Below are 20,866 nucleotides of genomic sequence, written 5' to 3'. Positions count from 1 at the left end.
TTCTCTAAGCTGGAGATGAAGTAGAATCGGGTTCTGATACTTGAGTTCCTCGTACAATTTGAGCCAGTCTGGTCCGATCCATCTGCTCAGCAGTCACTGCTCCCCTCATGACAGCTCTCTGAAGCAGTCTCTCCAGTCTCTGTATGTAGGCTGAAGCCTTCTCGCCCTTTTGTTGTCGGGAATTAAGGAACTTACAGTAGCTGTCTTCAGGGCCCTCTACGCTCCCAAAGTTGTGTTCAAGGGCCTCTAGGCAGTCCTTCACACTACCCCAGAGTCAATGAGCTTCAGGGTGCGAATCACATCTAATGCTGGGCCGCCAAAGCTCTCTATGAGGCATCTTCGCTTTTCTGCATCTGGTACGGCACACTCTTGCAGCATTTCAGTGGTATGCTCTACCAGGGTTCAAACTCCTCCTCCCCAGCAAATAATCTTAACTTACGACAAGAGTTTGACGCAGCATGGGACAGCACAACCTCTTCCAATGTTTGCCCCAGAGCTTTTGTCCAATCATCAGCCGAGGCTGCAGCCTCTGAGCTAGAAGCTGCTGAGCCAGGGCCCAACAAACCTGACATATTAGCCATTATACAAACAGTAATTTCCTCAAAATATAAGCACAAACAAAAAATATATAAATTGTATCCTAATGTAGTAGATCACTCAACAGGTGCTTGTGAGGGGTACTGACCCAGGCATCCCGGACGAGCCCCCAAAAATGTAACCCTTCTGCCCGTCAGAGTTGGCAGCAACAAGGGCCGGGTTCAATATCTAGGGGATCCATTTCAATAACGCAATGCAAACCGGCTCGAGCCCCCACCCAGTGACCTGGGACAAATATATACCACCCCCGCTGGGCGCCTCCAAGAGGCAATACTTCCCCTCTCGCAAGCACATAGTCTGAGTGTAGCAAAAAGCCTTTTAATAACAGAGAGAAACAAAGTGGCATTATGTTGGGGAAACACCACCAACAGGATTCATAACACAACCCATGAGCAAAAAAAACCCACCCCAAGCAAATTGGGGCATGCCCCTTTCCCTTTGGTTCTTGAGTCCAGCAACCCGAAATCACCCAAAGTCCCAAAAGTCCAGTGACCCAAAAGTCTCTGTCCCTCGTCAGGGCAGCCCCAGAGTTTGAAAGTTTATCTGCAGAACTTTACCTCCCAACCTGGGTGGAGATGGGACGGGGGTAAGAGGCACCTTACATGATCTGAAGCTGACCGCCCCACAGCTCCATAGGCCTTCGCTTCGCTCCGCCAGCCGCCCCACGAACTCCTTCGCTCAGCTCCGCTCCATGGCCCACAAGCAGCTCCCACCGTCCCACGAACTGCTCCACCAGCCGGTCCACAAACTGCTCTGCATCCCACCAACAGCTCCTGCCATCCTACAAACTGCTCCACCAGCCTGTCCACAAGGCACTCCAGCCATCCCGCAAACTGCTCCACAATATATCTTCAGGCTCCCCCACTACTTAACACAACGCTCAGTGATTTCAGCTCTTAGTCAGTTCAGCTCTTTGGTGAATTCAGCTTGTAGTAGGGGAGCCTCAGTGCTGGTGCACCATTAGCCCAAAGTGAGCTCAGCAGCCTGTAACTAGACTCCTAATGGAATCAAAATTAGCTCTGATATTCCACAGTGGAGAGAGGAGGAAGTGCAATTAGCATGTAAGGCCCTCACCAAGGGGCCTATGCCACCAAGTATTAATACTTGTCCCCAGCCTCTCTCAATTCACAGAGTTTTAAAACCCATGACCCTTGCCTAGCGAGTGCTACTTAGTTGATGGTGAGTCCCTCCATCATAACAAAAGGCCAAGTACAGTTCCAAGCACAGTTCCCATAATCAGGGTAATAACAATTTATTCTTCCTGCCCCAATAACAGAGACACTGGGGATCCCACAGCAGCCAAAGTGACCATTTGGGCAGCTATGGCCTCATTCTAGGCAGGGTGGGTGTGCCTATGCAAATGAGATCGGCCCCTGAAGTTCTTTTCCACAACTTGCCACACCTCACCACCAGATGTCAGGTTGGAGCTCATTCTGACACTGCTTACATCTATGTGCCTCACTTGCAAAAGGATGGTACTTTTAGGATTCGCTCAAAGTTGGCCCATAAAAGGTCTATAGCATCACAACTGTGAAAACTAGCTTGTGTAAAATACTTCTGCATTTTGGCCCCAATTCAGCAGACAATTTAAGCATCTTCTTCTGTTCTTATTCAGGGGTCTAAGTCCCAGGGGTCTAAGTCCTTAAGTGTTTTGCTTATCTGGGGCTCTAACCATCAGATTGTGTATACTCTCTGTATAGGGCAGCTTTAAGTAATGGGGGGAGAAGGATGTTAAGTGTTCTGTTATGCTATTAGCCACTCATATACTACAACGATGACAAGTGCCAGACACTTCAATAAATAAATAAGCGCATCTTTCCTTTTGCTTATTTGAAACCTTTCTCTCTTGTTTTCCTGGCCGCAGAAAGAAGATTTAAATAGAGTAAAGTCTGTGACTAAAAGTAATTTAGCTTATGGCTTTGGGGATTTTTTGTTTTTGATTTTGTTTTTTGGGGAGAAGGAGGGGTAAAATCATTTTCAGTTTTTCTATGGGGGAATTCTTAGTTACTTTCAAATTGTTTTTTGTCATCTTTTGTTTGATTCTTGAAAAAATCATGTATAGTCCCTCCCCTTCCCCCCACCCCAAATAATATCAAGTTTCTTATTTGCTGACTTTGCCCTTTAGAGTGTACTGTTTTGTATCTGCTAAGGGCAAGTTCTTAGTGATGTCGTATAACTTTTGTTCAGTAGGTTTCCTTTCATGCAAGAATGAAATGCATTGCTCACTCCTCGTTGAAATATTTGATTTCCTCGGGTAGTAGGTTGGGTGGCATTTTTGTTTACTGTAAAACTTGTGGCAAAGTCCTATTTTTCTCAGTCGGGAATTATTAGAGTCTTTGCTGGTGACCTCTGTTCTGGTTTGCCATTACATAAGTTCTTGTTATACCAACATAGTGTGCATTTGACCTTCCCATGCCTGTTTGTTAATGCAAGATTTACAAATTCAGATGCACAGAACAGAATATTCCACAATAAATGACAGCAAAATTCTATATGCATAAATTATGTGACAAATAAATTATTGAACCAAGCTGAGCTTTGTTTAGAATGAAACACACAGAATATGGTTTAACTTTGGGGCTAGCTATAGAACAGTGAGTTCAAACACTACTTTTGAACCATGAAGACCTGCCTTCATATCCAGCTTGGATCCCAATGAAATGAGTTTGTGATCTCAGTCTAGTCCAGAGAGGATATAAAAGCACTGCATAATTTGACTTGTCTGTTTGCACATGCATAAGTTCTATTGCTTACTGTAGATTCCTAATGTGCTGTCTTGGTTCTCTCTCTAGATATAGAAAGCTACATCTCAGCATTGCTTTGTTGGTTTTTTGTAAATTATCATATGTATGAGTATAAAAACTAGCTTTCCAATATCAATGGCAAAGTGAGACTGTTTTAAAGGGAGGTGAGCATTTTGGATTATGAATTTTAGAATAATTTATTGATTGATTGTTTATATGATGGAGCTGTTGTACACTGTTGATTCTGTTAAAATGAGGCACTTTCATTGATTATTACAAAGTTGTTTGAATAATAACACTATGTAAACTTTTCCATTGATCTAACAGAACCTAGCCATGGTACAGTTGTGGTCTTGCATCTGCTGTTGTCACTAATTATATGTGCTAGCTATGGGAAGGCTCTGTATTTATAAAGAAATTCTCAGCTGTTCATTGTGTATATGTGTTTGGCTGATTTGCTTGTTAGCTCCAGTTTGTCTTTTTATTTTTTGTTTTTTGGGTTTTTCTGAGGGAAGGGGAAGGTGGAAGGACTGGTAAAACTGAAACAGTTGAGTTATCAAATTCCTGAGGGTAAGATTAAAAAAGATACTTAGAGAATGGCCAAAGGACCAATGTAAAGTAGTTGTGAATCCACTGGCCTCACACAAATATTGAAAGAAAATCATATCAGTTTGTAAACAATTTCCTAAATTTAAAAAAAGGCTAGCTTCATAACAAAATAGTTGAGTGAGCTCTAAGTATGAGGTTAAGTGCTGTTTGTCATATCCTTGAAGCAGCTTTTAACTGTATATACTTTCTGAAAGTATTTGCTAAGTAAACCAGGTATCTCTGCACCTCTTAACAAGAGCCCATGAAATAATAAAATTTATCTGTCAAGTATTTTTATGGCCCCTATCTCCACAGTATCTGAGTGCCTCACAACCTTTAATGTATTTATTTCCTCACAGCACCCTGTGCAGCAGAGCAGTGCTGTTATCCCCATTTTACAGATTGGGAGCTGAGGCACAGAGAGGCTAAGTGACTTGCTCAAAGTCATATAGGAAGTGTGTAGCAGAGGTAGGAATGGAAACCAGATCTCTTTATTTTGTGCAGTTACTGGTCAGGTGGAACAAGTTTGGGAACCACTGATATACACAATTAAGAAAGAAAATATCAACTTTAAAGGGTGTACTGCATACTGTCTTACATATGAGCATGGGCTTACACAAGGAAACTAAATAGGATCCATGGCAGATAGCTGTAGGTGAATACTAATTTCAGAGTGAACTGCATACAATTTAATACAACCATATTACTCCATGTGCTGTCCTGTGCTCCCACAATAACTCACAGTAGTAGTTATATTTACTCCTGGGGGAATTCTTCACCAAGAAATTAGAAATGATGCGTAGAATATTATAAAATTCTGCATATTTTATTTGTCAAAATAACACAATATAATCACACTGGTTTCAATTATTTTGGCAATTTATTTAAACTATAATACAATGGAAGGAGAATGGGTTTGGATCCCCAAATCCCCTCTGTCTAATAGTAATTGACATAAATATAAAGGGAAGGGTAAACCCCTTTAAAATCCCTCCTGGCCAGAGGAAAAACCCTTTCACCTGTAAAGGATTAAGAAGCTAGGATAACCTCGCTGGCACCTGACCAAAATGACCAATGAGGAGACAAGATACTTTCAAAGCTGGAGGGGGGGAGAAACAAAGGCTCACTCTGTCTGGGTGATGCTTTTGCCGGGGACAGAATAGGAATGAAGTCTTAGAACTTAGTAAGTAATCTAGCTAGATATGTGTTAGATTCTGTTTTCTTTAAATGGCTGAGAAAATACGCTGTGCTGAATGGAATGTAGATTCCTGTTTTTGTGTCTTTTTGTAACTTAAGGTTTTTCCTAGAGGGATTCTCTATGTTTTTAATCTAATTACCCTTAAGGTATTTCCCATCCTGATTTTACAGAGGTGATTCTTCTACTTTTTCTTCTATTAAAATTCTTCTTTTAAGAACCTGATTGCTTTTTCATTGTTCTTAAGATCCAAGGGTTTGGGTCTGTGTTCACCTATGCAAATTGGTGAGGATTTTTATCAAACCTTCCCCAGGAAAGGGGGTGTAGGGTTTGGGAGGATTTTGGGAGGAAAGACGTTTCCAAGCGGGCTCTTTCCCCGTTATATATCTGTTAGACGTTTGGTGGTGGCAGCGATAAAGTACAAAGGCAAAAGGTAAATTAGTTTGTACCTTGGGGAAGTTTTCACCTAAGCTGGTAAAAATAAGCTTAGGGGGTTTTCATGCAGGTCCCCACATCTGTACCCTAGAGTTCAGAGTGGGGAAGGAACCTTGACACATGCAAATAGGATAATCATATTCAGTGAATCATAACTTTTCCAATGACACATTATAAGACCCATCTTGTACAAAATGCATCACAATTATGCATAATTATATCATAATATTACTAGCATGAATATGGGGTGTAGTGTCACACATATATTAACTATTAACTAAATTTTACTGAAAATACCAGTGTCACTTATTCAGTGCGTGTTCCTCCTGTTGTAGTTGATTTTTGAATGCACTTTAAATTTACCTAGCTAAACATATTCCAATAAATTGCTTCTGGTGTATAGAGGTTACTGAACAATCTATAGGGGGTTGTGTTTTAATGCAGCTCAGATTTCACTTCAGCCTCCAGACATGAGTAATTAAAGTTATGAAAAGGTTCTAAAAATGTTAAAAATCACCCTTAAAGACAGTGTCACTGAGTTTGGCAAGGACTACATTTCACATTGATGGTAATGTTCTGTTCTGTACTTTATGCAGCAAGGCTGTAAATGACATTTGAAGGTAGACAAATACAAATGGCAGTTCTATTAATTTTATTTTATTATAATGATTGATGGCACTGGTAAGCCTTGAACTTGCTTAAAAATTGTAAATATATCAATAAAATGTGTTCAACTGATACCTATATATACTATGGCTAGGGAACTAAAGTTCAGCGTTTCATTTTAATCGTGGAAAACATGGATTTTTATGGGGGGGTTTTAATCAGAGAATTATGGGGGGTTTATTATGGAAAACTAGGATCCCTGCGTATAAAGCTTGCATGCGCTCACTGGCTGTGTGACCCACACAAACTACACTGACAGGTGCAATATATATACACATGTGAGAGACCATGTGTACAATGAGAAATAGCACGGTTTCAGCAATTGGATTAGCTGTAAATGTTAACAAGGACAACCGTGGTCAGCACTGGTAAAACTAAACTCCTGTTTCCTAGTGTGGACAAACCCAGAGAAAACTACACTTGAAAAGAATGTTTTAAAAACAACATGGGCATGAACTGCAAGGTCCTACCTATATTAAAATTTTTGGAACTCACAAGAATGGGAGTTGACAGTGTCCCTTTAAGACTTTTTAAAATTGTAATTGAAATTGTTTCCTGAATTATGGCCTTGGCTAATGTGTCTGGAAAACTATAAGTCAGGAAGTATTACATAGAATAGATTTCTGTTCCGTTTGCTGTAGCCCGTGTGTCAATTCACATTTCTCTTATTCTTATTCTCTTATTTCATATTCGCTGACTTAATACATGAGGACTGAAGCTATCTATTTAAAATGCTTCTTACTGAAGTAATTCCTTTTCTGTTGGTGCAATATTCTATTTCATCTAACATAATTTTAGATTGCTTGCTCTGCTCCACCCACCCTCCCCCATCCCCACTCTCCTGCTGGTAATAGCTCACCTTACCTGATCGTTCTCGTTACAGTGTGTATGGTAACACCTATTGTTTCATGTTCTCTGTGTATATAAATCTCCCCACTGTATTTTCCACTGAATGCATCCAATGAAGTGAGCTGTAGCTCACAAAAGCGTATGCTCAAATAAATTTGTTAGTCTCTAAGGTGCCACAAGTCCTCCTTTTCTTTTTGCGGATACAGACTAACACGGCTGCTACTCTGAAACCTTTTACAATAGTTACTTTTTAATTAAAATATCTGCATCCCTGATATTACCTCCTTGTTCTGACAGACTCTCCCTCCAAAAGTTGCATCTTTTGGTATGTGACTGCTTTTTATATAAGGAGAAAGTAACTTTTGAATCTGCTAAATAGGAAAAATCTTTCCCTGTGCTGCTCTTATTTTAAGTGTGGAAAGTAACTTCATGCTTTCATTTTAACATCCAAGCTGAACTGCACATCTAGAAAATAACAGAATACTTAGTTCCCATGTTAATACAGTATACTAAAGGAATGATTATATTTGTGGTCCTGCCATAAAGTATTTTGCTGCTTTGGTAAATTTAGGCAAACAGACCCCTATATGCTTATTGTCCTTTCTTCTGATGGCTTCCTCTTCACTGCAAACTCAAATGTACTCACTAGCTTCAAGTGAAAGAACGGCTCTTTATTTATATTTTAAAAAAAAAGTCTTAAAAGCTTGGTGCAAGAGGGAAATTCAGCCTTTTCGAAGTGCAAAACCCAATGGAGCTACTGAAATGCAAAGAACCATTCAGAATGAGGTCACTGCATCATCTTGTTCTCATTGTTTGGTGTTTTTTATTTATACATTTTCAGTATAGCCTAGCCTAGCCTAGCACTAGACAGGTGTCTGTGTCATCAAGACTGAGGGAAGATAAAGGCAGTGTGGACTGAGCTGCTTTTCCAATCTACTTTTCAAAAACAGAAAGTACAACAGAGGCAAGAGGCAGAGCTGAGACTACTTTAACATCCCAGCCACTCTTCGTAAAGTGTTGGAACGAGAGTGAGAGGACATGGTATTTTCTGCTCTACAAGACTTTTACAATGCTTTCCTGTATTTCTAATAATCTGCTGCTGGAAGAGAGGACGGGAGTCCCCAAATTAGATAACTCAAGCGGAAAAAAATGAACATCACAGGTGGAGAATGTCTCTCTGCTTGTTGCGGTTTGCTCAGGAACCTGGACCTTCCATAGGGGCAGGGAGGTGGCTGAAACAGCACTTCGGTCTTTTATGTGTATAATTTTACTTTGGGGGGGTTTGTTTTAAATGTACACTGGCTACTAGTCAGGAAGAGAGAGTAATAGGAAGTATTTGAGGGTGTGAATTGTATTGCTGTTGAGGCACTGCACTAATTGGTTCTCTGTTTAAAACCCCAGATATAGGAAGGCACAGCTACTCAGTATATTGCTCTGTAACACTCACTTAACCTGGCCCTGTAGTCACTGTAAAAAGAGCACCTTAAATAAGCATTAGCTTCAGTGACTCCATTGTTCTGGTTCTTCCCACCATTTTCATTCAGTGTCCTTCTCTTCAGGTGAGATCTCAGGGCTCTGTCCTTGATTCCCTATTTCTCTTCCAATAGTCCCCCTCCCTAGGTGATCTCATTCACATGGCTTTAGCTACCATGATCAGGGTGGATTACAGTTTTGTGGGGCCCTGGACCAGAGCAAGTGGGGGCTTCTCCCCACCCCTTCCGCCTGCAGTCTTTCCCCCCACCAGCACTGCCACCAGGAGAGAGGGTCGGGGTGCAGGGGCTTGCTCTGCTCTGCTCGCCCAGCGCTCCTGCTGGGGAATGCCGGGCAGACAGAGCAGGTCAGGGCGCAGGGGCACTCCAGTTGGCTGGGGCCCTTGGGCACGGGCCCCAGTGGCTAATCCACCACTGACCATGATTACAGATTACTCACAAATCTACTCCTTTGTCCTGTCCAGTCTTGCATAAGGAGCTGCCTTTCTAACATTTCCTCCTGGATATCCCATCACTTTCCAAAACTAAGCATGCCAAAAGTAAGCTTCCCATGATTCCTTCCTAAACCCTCCCCTATCTCTGTTCCCTTTGTTCTCTATAACAAATGACAAATTCATGGTTCCCCCTCTCTCTCGCTGCTTGCCACTGAGCTCAAAGTCTTTGGAGTATTCTCCATTTCTCCTTGTCCTTCTCTTCCCACATTCACACTGTAACCAAATGCAGTTTCCCTTCTTCCTCTACATGACTTCTAAAATCCAACCCTCCTGTTCTGTCCATACTCCATGTACTTTCCTTATCTCATGCTCTGCCTCCTCCTTTCCAGCCTCCTTTCTGAAGTGTATCCAGAATGCTCAGCTGAAATAATCTTCCTGTCCCATCACTCTGACAGTGTAATTTCCTCTCTCTCACCGAACACACACATTATAATCCCTTCACTGGACTCTTCCCAGATCACATTTAAACTTTGTCCTCACTTCCAGAGCTCTCATCAGCACTGCTTATATCTCAGTTTTCACTTCCTCCTTTCCCTCTTCTTCTCCTCTACATTCTGCCTACTACACCTTTGGTGGGGTTTTCCCACTCATGACTCTGCTTCTTTTCAAGTTAACCCATACGACTGCAACAGCCTCCCTTGTTCCTGAGGTCCAAGAATCCTCAGTCTCTTCCCTCAAACCATCTTCAGAATTCACTGCATCTTTGCTAGATTCCTATCACTAATATCTTCTCCAACACTGTCTACTCCTGCTTTTGGGCCTGAACATAACAAAAATAAAATATAATAAAATAACCCACACAAACAAAGCAAAAGCAGCAACAAACAAAGCAACTTGTATGATCTACTTTAAAAAACACACGCATGCTACATTTTTCAACCCAAAAAGGTATATTCCTTTCCCAGTTTTTAACTTAACTGGGATATTGGTAATCCAAAGTTGGGCTTTAAAGGATAGGAATATGTAAATGTGTTTTTCCATCAAGTTCTTTCTCTTTTTAATGGTTTTAAATAACCCTTTAAATTTCTCCCTTAATTTTGAAGAAAAAAAATCCTTCTTTCTCCCACCTGCTAATTTTCTGCACAATTATGCAAAGAGACTTTTTAAAATCAGAACAGGTGGGATTTCCAAAAACACCTAGGGTGCTTAGTTCTATTGACTGTCAATGGAAAGCTTCTGTTTTGTTATAGGGTAGGGGCTTGCCATGCAAAAGAATTGTATATGTTGTATAACTTAGTTGAATATTGTCTATCTGTTCTCCTAAAGTTGTCATTCAATCAGGTGAATGCTATTCTAATGTGAGGTTTCAGAGTAACAGCCGTGTTAGTCTATATTCGCAAAAAGAAAAGGAGTACTTGTGGCACCTTAGAGACTAACCAATTTATTTGAGCATAAGCTTTCGTGAGCTACAGCAGCTGTAGCTCACGAAAGCTTATGCTGAAATAAATTGGTTAGTCTCTAAGGTGCCACAAGTACTCCTTTTCTTTTATTCTAATGTGAATAGATTTTTCTCATAAAAGGGACAGTTTCCTAGCCTTCCTGCACCTGCAATGAATTCTTAACTGGTTGTAAGCAAGAGGTTGTGTTCAACTTCAGATTCTAAACTCATACCCAGGATCAAAGGATTCCTTTTTAAAATGGGCCACTATCATTTGACAAATATAAATAGGAACTTCCATCGGATGTGCATCAGGCACTTAATTTTAATTGTTGGTATTAGGCTGTTTGAATTAGAGGAATGGCACGATGTACAGCATATTAATTAATAGTGTTGAATCCTCAGCACTATGTGTTTGGGAGAAAATAAATGGGCCCTCAAACTACTAGATACAAACCATTAGACAAGGAGAACATAGGTGTCAACTCTGGGGAACAGTAGAGTGATGATGGGACACAGACGCAAATAGTATGCTGGTGTTAGAGACACAGACTTTTTGCTATGTAAGATTATTATCTTGCTTAAAGAAAAGGAGTACTTGTGGCACCTTAGAGACTAACCAATTTATTTGAGCATGAGCTTTCGTGAGCTACAGCTCACTTCATCGGATGCATACCATGGAAAAATGCATCCGATGAAGTGAGCTGTAGCTCACGAAAGCTCATGCTCAAATAAATTGGTTAGTCTCTAAGGTGCCACAAGTACTCCTTTTCTTTTTGCGAATACGGACTAACACGGCTGTTACTCTGAAACCTATCTTGCTTAACTAATTCAAACTAGTGATGAGTGGAGTTTTTCCTAACTTACACCTTTGTAAATGAGTAGAATCAGGAGAAAACTACTATGAAAACAACTCATTAATATCACAGTGAGAACCCCCATAGGAAATCATATTTAGTGTACCATTTAATTTTACTTAGGGAAACCATGTTGGTGCCTGAACATACACAAATCTTACGAATGCATTTGGCACCTAATTCTGAGGCTTCTGTTAACCAAGCATGTAGTCGTACATTTCTTTTTGTGTTTTCTACACAGAGAATTTAGATCTTCCTCTTTTATTGGCATCAGGCATTTTTCAAAGATGTCTCAAGTTGCCTGCCAGGCCTTTAAATGCTAGTGTCATCCAGTGAATCTCTTTATTCTAATGAAACCAGATCACCCTACAAACCTGAACAACATAGAGGATGCAGTAAGGATTTAATGAGTAACAACAATGGAACATGCTGTACATTTTGTATCTTGTTTCAGATACGTAAATGTACTTTATAAAAGCAGACCCAGACAGTAGGCTACTAATGGAAAAAAATGCTAAATTTAACAGTGGGCCAAACTTGAAGCTGGTGTAAGCAAGTGCGGCTCCATGGAAATTTCTGTAACAAATACAGCAGTAGCTTAAACAGTGGAGTAAGTAGTCATGTAGTGTAATTTGTACCAGTTTGGTATTCAGTGGAGACTCAAGTGTTCCATTTAGGCGGAGCCCTGTGGCGGTAGTGGAGCTGCAATACCCCAGAGGGAGCCCTGGGAGGCATCCCAGCTTCCAGAGTTCCCAGGCACAATCTGTACATCTGCTGCTATGCTTTTTTTATTAGGTGCAGCTGACTTCCGCCTGTAATTCTGCCTGGCCCTTATGCTTGCTGTGCAAGAGAGGGAGAAATATCAGTGTGCTCTCCTCACCAATAGAATGAACTCATATAAGTGGCAAGCTAGCAGCCTCCCATGCAACCATTCAACTAAGGCCTGTCTACACGGGCAAGTTACTGCGCAGTAAAGCAGCTTTCTGCAGTGTAACTCCTGACATGTACACACTGCCAAGCCACTTTTGCGCAGAAACTCCCCAGTTGCAGCGTTGCAAAAAAACCACCTCGACGATAGTCGTAAGCCTCAAAGCGCAGAGGCTCCAGTGCTGTATTGGCAGTGTAAACACGTTACAGCCCAGAAAGCAATCAATTGGCCTCCGGAAGTGTCCCATAATCCCTCAAGTGGCTGCTCTGCTCATTGTTTTGAACTCGGCTTCCCGGGAGACAGGCACCTCTCCCCTTTCAAAGCTCTGTTTCTGACAGCCATTGCATATTGTGCTCCTGGACACAAAGCAAACCATTAATGTGGAATGCTTGTGCTGTTGAACCCTGAGGCAGGGGTGTGTGTGTGTGTGTGTGTGTTGCTTCTTGCCACTGTCTGACCTTAGAAGACAGCATGCTGACACACTCTCTGTCCCCCGAAATACACTGTCTCTCTTCCCCCCCCTCCACACACACACACACACACTCCCTGTCACACACTCTCCCCCGCACACTTCAGTTGAAAAGCAGCTGGCAATGTAGTAGGATGCCCATGGAACTATGGGATTGGGAAACCTGCATCATGTGACGCTGTGCCTTCCCCATGAGGCATTGCAAACCCTTCCCAAAGCACCCTGCGGCCAGTTGCACAGTGGGATAGCTACCACAATGCACTGCTCTCTTTGTCGTTGCAAGAGCTGCTAATGTGGATGCGCTCCAGGGTCACAAGGAGCACAGTGTGGGCACGCAACAGCACTTTAATTCCAGAGCTTTAATGAAAGAGGTATAACTTGTTGCGCAGAAACTTGCCAGTGTAGACATACCCTAAGCGAGCTTGTAACCAGCCAAGCAATTGCTTGATGAGGGACTTGAAGTCACTGAGGAGATTCATCTGACAAGGGCAGAGGCCGGGGGAGGGGGCGGGGAGGATTGGAAATTTATAAAAGGGAGGTGCTCTCGCTGGCCATTTTGAAAGGGGAGAAGACTAAGATCAGAAGCAGACATGGCTGAGAAGGAGGAGAAGATAAATCCTGAACCCCCGGAAGAGAGACTAACTAAATCCCACATGGCTGTTGGGGAAACTGAGGCAGGGATTTGTGTGCAGGTTTTGTTGTTTTTCCATAGACCTGTATGGCTCGTTTGCTGTCTAAGTATATGTGCGTTTAAACATTCCTCTGCAGAGTCGTTGTATTACTTGCTTTTACTGTCATGTAGCCTCTGAAGAGGGAAACTGTAAACCACAGGGTCCACAGCTTGACTAGAACTCTGTGAAAGTGTAGCAGCTACTGGGGAGGCTTGGAGCAAAAGCAGTAGTTTCAAGGTCTAGGCAATTGGACTCCCAAGAAGGGTGTCTGTACCTAGAGGCCCAGCACCTAAACTCTGCTCAGCTCCACCAAACTAGGAGCACATGGGATCCGTGATTTCGGTCCAGTACAGCAGCATGGTGCATTTTCACCTGGGGAACTAATCCAGGGTTGTAATAACATATATGGGGTAACAATAAGCACATCAAGATATATAATGCATCCAGGTGCAACTCAAGATTAACAAATAGTGCATATATACATGTCTCCATATTTCTAGCAATCAACTTTTCAATTAATTATGGCATAAACACTGCTATTAATGCATTTGGTTGCAGTGTGGGAGGCCACTCAGATCAAAGATAATCTTATAAAACTAACTTTTGTGAATATCCAGCAAACACTTTCAATGTGATTACAGGGCAGGTTTTTAATGGTTCTCATGTACTCATTTGGTTTGGTTATTTGATATTAGGTCTGATCTTGTTCCCACTGAAGTTGGTGCATGCTTTAGGATTGCTTAAGTGAGATAAGAGAACATGACATCAATAAGGATTGCATCTTACATTAGTGATACTGCAGTGTTTGGGGGTGATTACAGTAAAGTACTGTCCAATGAAAAGATGCTGAGGAATGCCGACTAACTGCATTGGCATCTAGGATGTAATAGGACAGAAGTGGTGGCATGAAACTCACACACACCTCTACCTCCAGTCCAATGTTTCCTCTAATTTTTTTACATCCATATGTGGAATGAATTTGCACCATGTGCACCAATATGGAGGTGATGTGGGGTGGGAGTGGGGTCGAGTGGTTCAGAGTGTGGGAGAGGGCTCAGGGGCTGGGACAGATGGTTGGGTTGTGGGCTCTGGAGCGGGGCTGAGGATGAGGGGTTTGGGATGCGGAAGGGGGCTCAGAGCTAGGGCAGAGGATTGGGGGATGTGGGGTCTGGCGCAGGGTGTGGGCTCTGGGGTGGGGCCAGGGATGAGGGGTTTGGGATGGAGGCTGCCCCAGCGCTGCAGTGAAGAGAGAGGACTCCCCCAAGCACTCTCTCATCTCAGCAGCCCAGGGCCAAAGGAGAGCACCTCTCCCCACCGGGGCAGCTCCAGTGCCGGAGAGAGACACCTCTCCCCGCCTGCGTGGCCCTTGATAGCCTGCTGCACAGCTGTGCAGGTTGGAGGGAACTTAGCTCTAGTCACCCTAAAAATGAGGTAGATTGAAATGGCTTTTAAAATTTATCCTGAGGGCCTGGCCCCTCTATTATTTCTCTTGCCCAGAGTGGGCAATGTGGGTATAGAAACTAGGGGTAAAATAGGGTGTCCAGATAGCAAGTATGAAAAATCGGGACAAGGGGGGCAATAGGCACCTATATAAGAAAAAGCCCCAAATATCAGGACTTTCCTATAAAATCAGGACATCTGGTCACCCCAGGTAAAATGCATTTTTGTGACATTTTACCAAGCTAGTGTGGTAACCAGGTTGTGTGACAAGCATTTGTACAGTATGGGGCTATTCTCTTACTCTCATTGGGGTAAATCAGGAACAACTCCATTGAAACATGTGATCAGAATCCGGCCCTATGTGTTTGAATAAAGTCAAGGGACTTGTTCAAAATGTGAGTGAATGAACACTTTTCCTAGTTAAAGGTGAGATTCCACACAGTGCAGTTAATTTTCTGCTGTATTGGAACCTGGCTGACTTTTGAATGAATCTGTTCCTAGAGGAGGGTTCTGTGGTTACCTTGGATGTGTTCTTAATTATGCATGATTAAGCAGAGATTATTTATTACTTTGGGTGCCTTCCATCCCCTTTTGGATATCATCTTTGTCTTATCCGCCCACATTCTTCCAGTGCTAGACAGTCTTATTTGGATGCGTTACATCTCTCAGAATGAGGAATATTGACTTTGTATGGTTTGAACAAATGTCAGGTTCCTCCACTTTCATTTGAATTGCATACCGGTATTAGGTATACATGGCATCAGTAAGGACACAATAGGATCATTGCATTAATAAATCAAGAAAATAATGTTATAACCAGCTACAGATTGCAAGAGTGACCTATTTTATGTTTATATAACATCTAAATAAAAAAATCTTCTTTTTCTACTGTCATTATTTAAAGTGTATATTCTATCATTTATCTAGGTGGAAAAGCAGAGACACATTATTTTATTTATGCTTTTGTTCTGTGCACTAAAGCAGTGATTGGCTTGAAGTTTGCCATACAGTTCTCCATATAGTGTACTCTAATCATCACAGAACATGGTTTTCTAGGCTAAATTACATTTTACCAATACTTTTACTAGATGATATTGTGCCTTAATCAACAAAAAAAATCTCTTGCTGTTCTGGTGGATTATACCTTACTAGGAAGCAGTGTTTTAAAACAAAACCCTTATTTAAGCCATAGTAAACTTGATTAACAAGAATGTGCCTTAAACAAATAATTTCCTTTTTAATAACAGCAGGCACAGAGCAGTTTTCTTTGCAATTCTGCTAACTTGTGAATATTGGATTTGTTTGATAGTCTGTGGTCACAAGAGTTATTTTTGAATATCAGGTAGAGAAATATTTGTTATCTTTTTACAGTCTGACTTTTTACAGTCTGATAATGAGGGAATTTAAATTACCTCATCTGTATTTTAAAAAACCCAAACCTGAATAGCTTATATTTTTAACATGTACTTTACAATTCAGTAGAACACAAAACCAAATCTTTGTCTCCCAGCAACCTCTTAGGCCTTCAGTGCTAGATCCTTTCTCCCCACTTCCAGGCGTGAAAGGACCCAGATTCAGTGTAGCTACTATTCTTCCACTGCACTGGAGAGGTGGAATGACAGGCCTAAGAAGGGGCCACACACTAGGGTCTCATACTCCTTTTATGCCAGGGAACAGAACACCTCAGTAGCTCATACCACAGCAGTATGAGGGGTGAGCCATTGGAGGGGTGCAGGTTTGAACATGACCACATGAAGCTACTGGCCAAACCCTTCACCCATGTAGTGCAACTTTAGTGGCAGCAGGGGCTACTACAAGTCTCTGCGGTATAGCAGCAGCTGTGCTGGTGCTCCACGGCCTAGGGAGAGAGGGAAAATTCTGGTGCCATCCATCAAGAGATACCCTTGCACAAAGCCCTTTTATATACACTTTATGCAGTGGACGAAGACTTGGCCCTCCGTGTGTAGTATTTTGTGATGTGATAGTTAAGTAAAAACAACCTTTCAAATATCGTATCTAATTGTCACTTAAGTCTTAACCTTCAGCACCCTTTGGAACATGACACACACTCTTCTGATGTGGTTTTGGGGCCAGATAATGATTTATGACTTAGAGTGGCCTTTTTTATTAACCAAGCTGCTGCCACATTTGGTTATTTTGTGGCCATAGTCTTGCTAACTTCAATGTGATATCTATATTATTGTCATAATATGACATCATTGGCCATCTGGCTGATTTGAAATAGGAAGGAGACTAATCCTGTGTTGTAATTACTTTGGGGGGGGGGTTGTTTTTAAAAAATGAGGGTTCTTCTGCATTTAGAGTCAGGTGACTTGCATTTAGAAAATGTAGTTTTAATTACTGGATTCTATTGTTTGTAATTCCTGAATTACAGAATAATGGAAAGTGTAAGTTTTTCATATTTTGTTTCTGTTGTCTGTCTTCAATTATTAGGGTCCCTAATGTGTTATTTCTAATAGCAAACCTTTTGCTTCTCTTCATTTATGTTGAAAGTGAACTTTAATGGGGGGGGGTCAAATCTGTTTGTATTCCTGATTTCTTTCAGGTGGGGAAAAATGGATGGTGGTGGTTATAATTAGTGAAAGAGATGTGCATGACTACGTTCCAATAACTTTTTCACAACTGGCTTCCCCCTATGCCTTTTCTTGACCATTCTTAAAAATTATACTGTAGGGGAGCTCTAAGCATTTTTTTTTAAGTGTTAAATGTTGATGCACAGAATAAATATAATCATTCATGAACTGATTTACCAGATTTAATTAACTGAATTAATTAACCATAAATCAAAGACCAGAATTTATATCTGCCTGGATCTGTTACAGCAATACCCTCTTTTGCAGGGTAGACTCTACTTTTCTGCTTCTCCTTTCTCATTGCTCTCACAGAATTGTCCTGCACTTTCCTTGCTTTAAAAAGCTTTGCATATGCTCAGCAGCTGGTTGTATATCAGGATCTGAAGTACAGCTCTCTCTGCTATTTCATTCTTAGTAATGTGTAATGAATGGCAAAATTATATCCTACTGTCCTTTAGTACTTAAAACCGTTAGAGTTTCTCATACAAATCTGATAGCATATCTTCAATTAAGGTGACGGTAATGAGGATCCTTACCAGCAAGTCCGCTGAAAGCGGTATGATTAGTTGATTGATTTCAGGAATGACAGGGGAAGTAGTACATGTTGCCATGTAAGAGACCTAGGTAAGGAAGTGACCATGGAGCCTCTGTTGTTCAGGCCTGTACAGATGGCTGTAACACACAGCAGCTTCCCCTGCTACCACACTAATAGTGGCCCCAGCTATACATCTTCTACTCTGCAGCAGTAAAAGTATTAATGCTCGCTTTTTGTTGCGGTCATAGAGCAAAGGTGGCTGTTTGATGGAAATTCATATGCAGCTGCCCTGGGGAAATGGAGGCCAACACATGAATTGTTTAGACAAATAGAACGTTTGGGACTAAAAGCCATATTTAATTTTGTATGTCCTAGGGCTCCGCCCCAAGAGAACTCTGCGGTTGGTGCTATGGACTGCAGAAGAACCAGGAGGGGTGGGTGCTGAGCAGTACTACCAGTTACACAAGGTAAACAATGTAATAAAATGATCCATGTTATAGTATTTGCTTTTTTGACTGAGAATACTAGATTTTCAAAATGTCAGACTCTTCGTCTAACCATATAGGGTCCAGTTCTGCCTGCAGATACATAGGCACAACTTTATGTGCAAGATGTTGTGAAATACTCTGTGTTTTAATATAGTCCTTTTAGAAAAAAAGGAAGTTCCATCCTCTTGTGCTTCTCTTCCATTGGTTTGTTAATGTAACTCTCTGACTCAGACATTCATTTGGATTGCAAAAGGGAAAAATGGTAGGGACTTCTCATTTGAAGGTCAAAAGTTAATGGGTATGATAAGCTCTGCAGGTACTTTACTTGATGTACCATACCATGTCACAAAGCTGTTATGAAGCGAATATTTCATGAGGATATCTGCTGTGGCTTTCAAAAAACAGCTAACTGCCTGCCCTCAAATGGGGTGAGCAATCCATACACTTTGTCAATATTAATCCATTTAATTTACCCTTTACATTTCTGTTTCACTGCATGTTGCATAGTCCACTAAAATGTAATGAATAAACTAGTAAAGAGAGAACTCTCTTTGGAAGCACAGATATATAACATTTTAATGGTGAGTATGATCTAAAATGCTTTCTGCCAATTATTGTTTACTGTATGGGATCAAGGACATTTTAAATGCCATCACTAGCTATTTTTGATTTATGCTAAGTAAAATTATAAAACTCCTTTTTAGGACTGGTAATTAGGCTGAAAATATCACATAATATTATTTCCATATTAGCTGTGCACAGTTGTCTCTTCAAAGGATTGCATGACATGAATGATAACTTCATAAAACTGTCCTGGAGCCAACAATTTTCAAAATATAAACATTTTGTAGGAAGCTAACCCTGTAATCATATAACTAACTCCTGATTTTTATCTGTGTTTTGTGATCCCTTATTTGGTAGTAGTTAATCTCAACAATGCTTAAACCTGCAATGCAAAGCCAAGAAATTGATGAAGAAAAATGTGTTTAAAGTTTTTGTTCTACCATGACAGCAGGTTTTTTCAGAATCCATGTCTTGCAATAAAAATTCCTGGCAGAGCGTTTATGATGTTATTGTTGCTCCTTTTTTGACCCAAGTGCTAGTAAAATTTCAGGATTCCATTGATGATCTCGTTGGAAGCAGAAATTAATGGAGTCTGGTATTTTCTTTGATACAGTTTTATTTATTGACCAAGAAGTACAAAGTCCTGTGTCTCTGAATGCAGGAATTAAATAGCAGGAAACAGCTTCTTTTGCTTACAGCACCGAGAGCACTCTTTTCAGCCTGCACCCTGGCCCAAAAACCTCTCCCCAGGTTTCTTCCGGAGACAGTCATTATGATTTCAGTTGCTCCTTCAGTCTGTTCCTCACTCTGTCATTTTTTTTCAGTTTTCTGTGGGCTGGTCTACTCAGGAAAGCTTATATCGGCATAGCAAAGTCTCTCAGGGATGTGAAAAATACACACCCCTGAGAGACATAGCCATGCTGACCTAATCCCCCATGTAGACAGCGCTAGGTTGATGGAAGAATTCTGTTGACCTAGCAGTCCACCTCCTTGAGAGGCGATAAACTACAGCAACAGGAGAACCCCTCCCTTTGCCGTAGTGAGTGTCTATACTGAAGTAGCATTTTAAGTTTAGATGTACCTTCAGTGTTCTCTCCCTTCCACCTGGCCACGATATCCTATCGAACTCTCCACTCACCTGGTGGTAGCTCCTGGGTGGACTTTATTAGGCTTTGTTTTAGATGTAGCCCCTTAACTGTCTGTTACAACTGTCTTAAATGAGGGACCCATTCGCATATCTGTTTGAATGAGGTTTTAACTTAACCTATAACAAAGTTTCACCCATCTCATAACAATAATCCCCACCTGAGCTTTGCCCATCATCTCGATGAGGCCTAAAATGGTGACCCGCAATAACCCATCCCAAACAGAAAGAAAAGAAATAATTTAACAAATTACTAATGATACACACTTACCTATTACATATGTTCAGGGTCTTTCTGTCAAGAAAGTTTCACATCACAAACAGAAAAGGATTGGATTCCCACCCAAACCTGGCTTTGGGGCTTTTCTCTCCCTGAACTTCTTTTAATTGTGCTCCTGAGGTATGTCTGTTGTTTCTGTGGAACTTGGTGGCTGTAACAGTTCCAAGAACAATTCCTGCTCTTTTCTGTCAGAATGGGGAGACTCATTACGGTCACAACTTTCCCAGCCTCAGCATCCTCAGTTGTCAGATTCAGGGAGCAGCCATGCTGAAATCCTGTCCCCCTGATATCGCCTTAAATGGCCTTTATGGATAACTTTGGGTTTAGTCCTGGGACCCAACTGCATCCTTTCTTTATTTGCGTCACTACTGTATAGGGTCCCTCCCAAGGCTCCTACCCTTCTTAGGGCTCCTACCCTTCTTTCACCAAATAAGGTTCCCTCTTTTAAAAGTTTCCCCAT

The 20,866-nt window shown here is 41.4% G+C and overlaps 1 protein-coding gene across 7 annotated transcripts in view; it reads left to right on the top strand.

Moving 5' to 3' along the window:
* The window catches only part of CPQ (carboxypeptidase Q), a 293,319-nt gene that overhangs the window by 185,911 nt on the left and 86,542 nt on the right, over positions 1–20,866 (top strand). For all 7 annotated transcript variants that reach the window (XR_012666912.1, XM_048841284.2, XM_075125038.1 and 4 more), the window contains one exon: positions 18,306–18,397. Coding sequence is in view for 6 of the 7 variants with exons in the window: in XM_048841284.2 (XP_048697241.1) it covers positions 18,306–18,397 (92 nt within the window). In the remaining variant the exon portion in view is untranslated. The remainder of the gene's footprint in view (positions 1–18,305; positions 18,398–20,866) is intronic.

This window comes from Caretta caretta, chromosome 2, assembly GCF_965140235.1.
Source record: "Caretta caretta isolate rCarCar2 chromosome 2, rCarCar1.hap1, whole genome shotgun sequence".
Classification (NCBI taxonomy): Eukaryota; Metazoa; Chordata; order Testudines; family Cheloniidae; genus Caretta; species Caretta caretta.
This window is presented reverse-complemented; position numbering and strand designations above follow the sequence as displayed.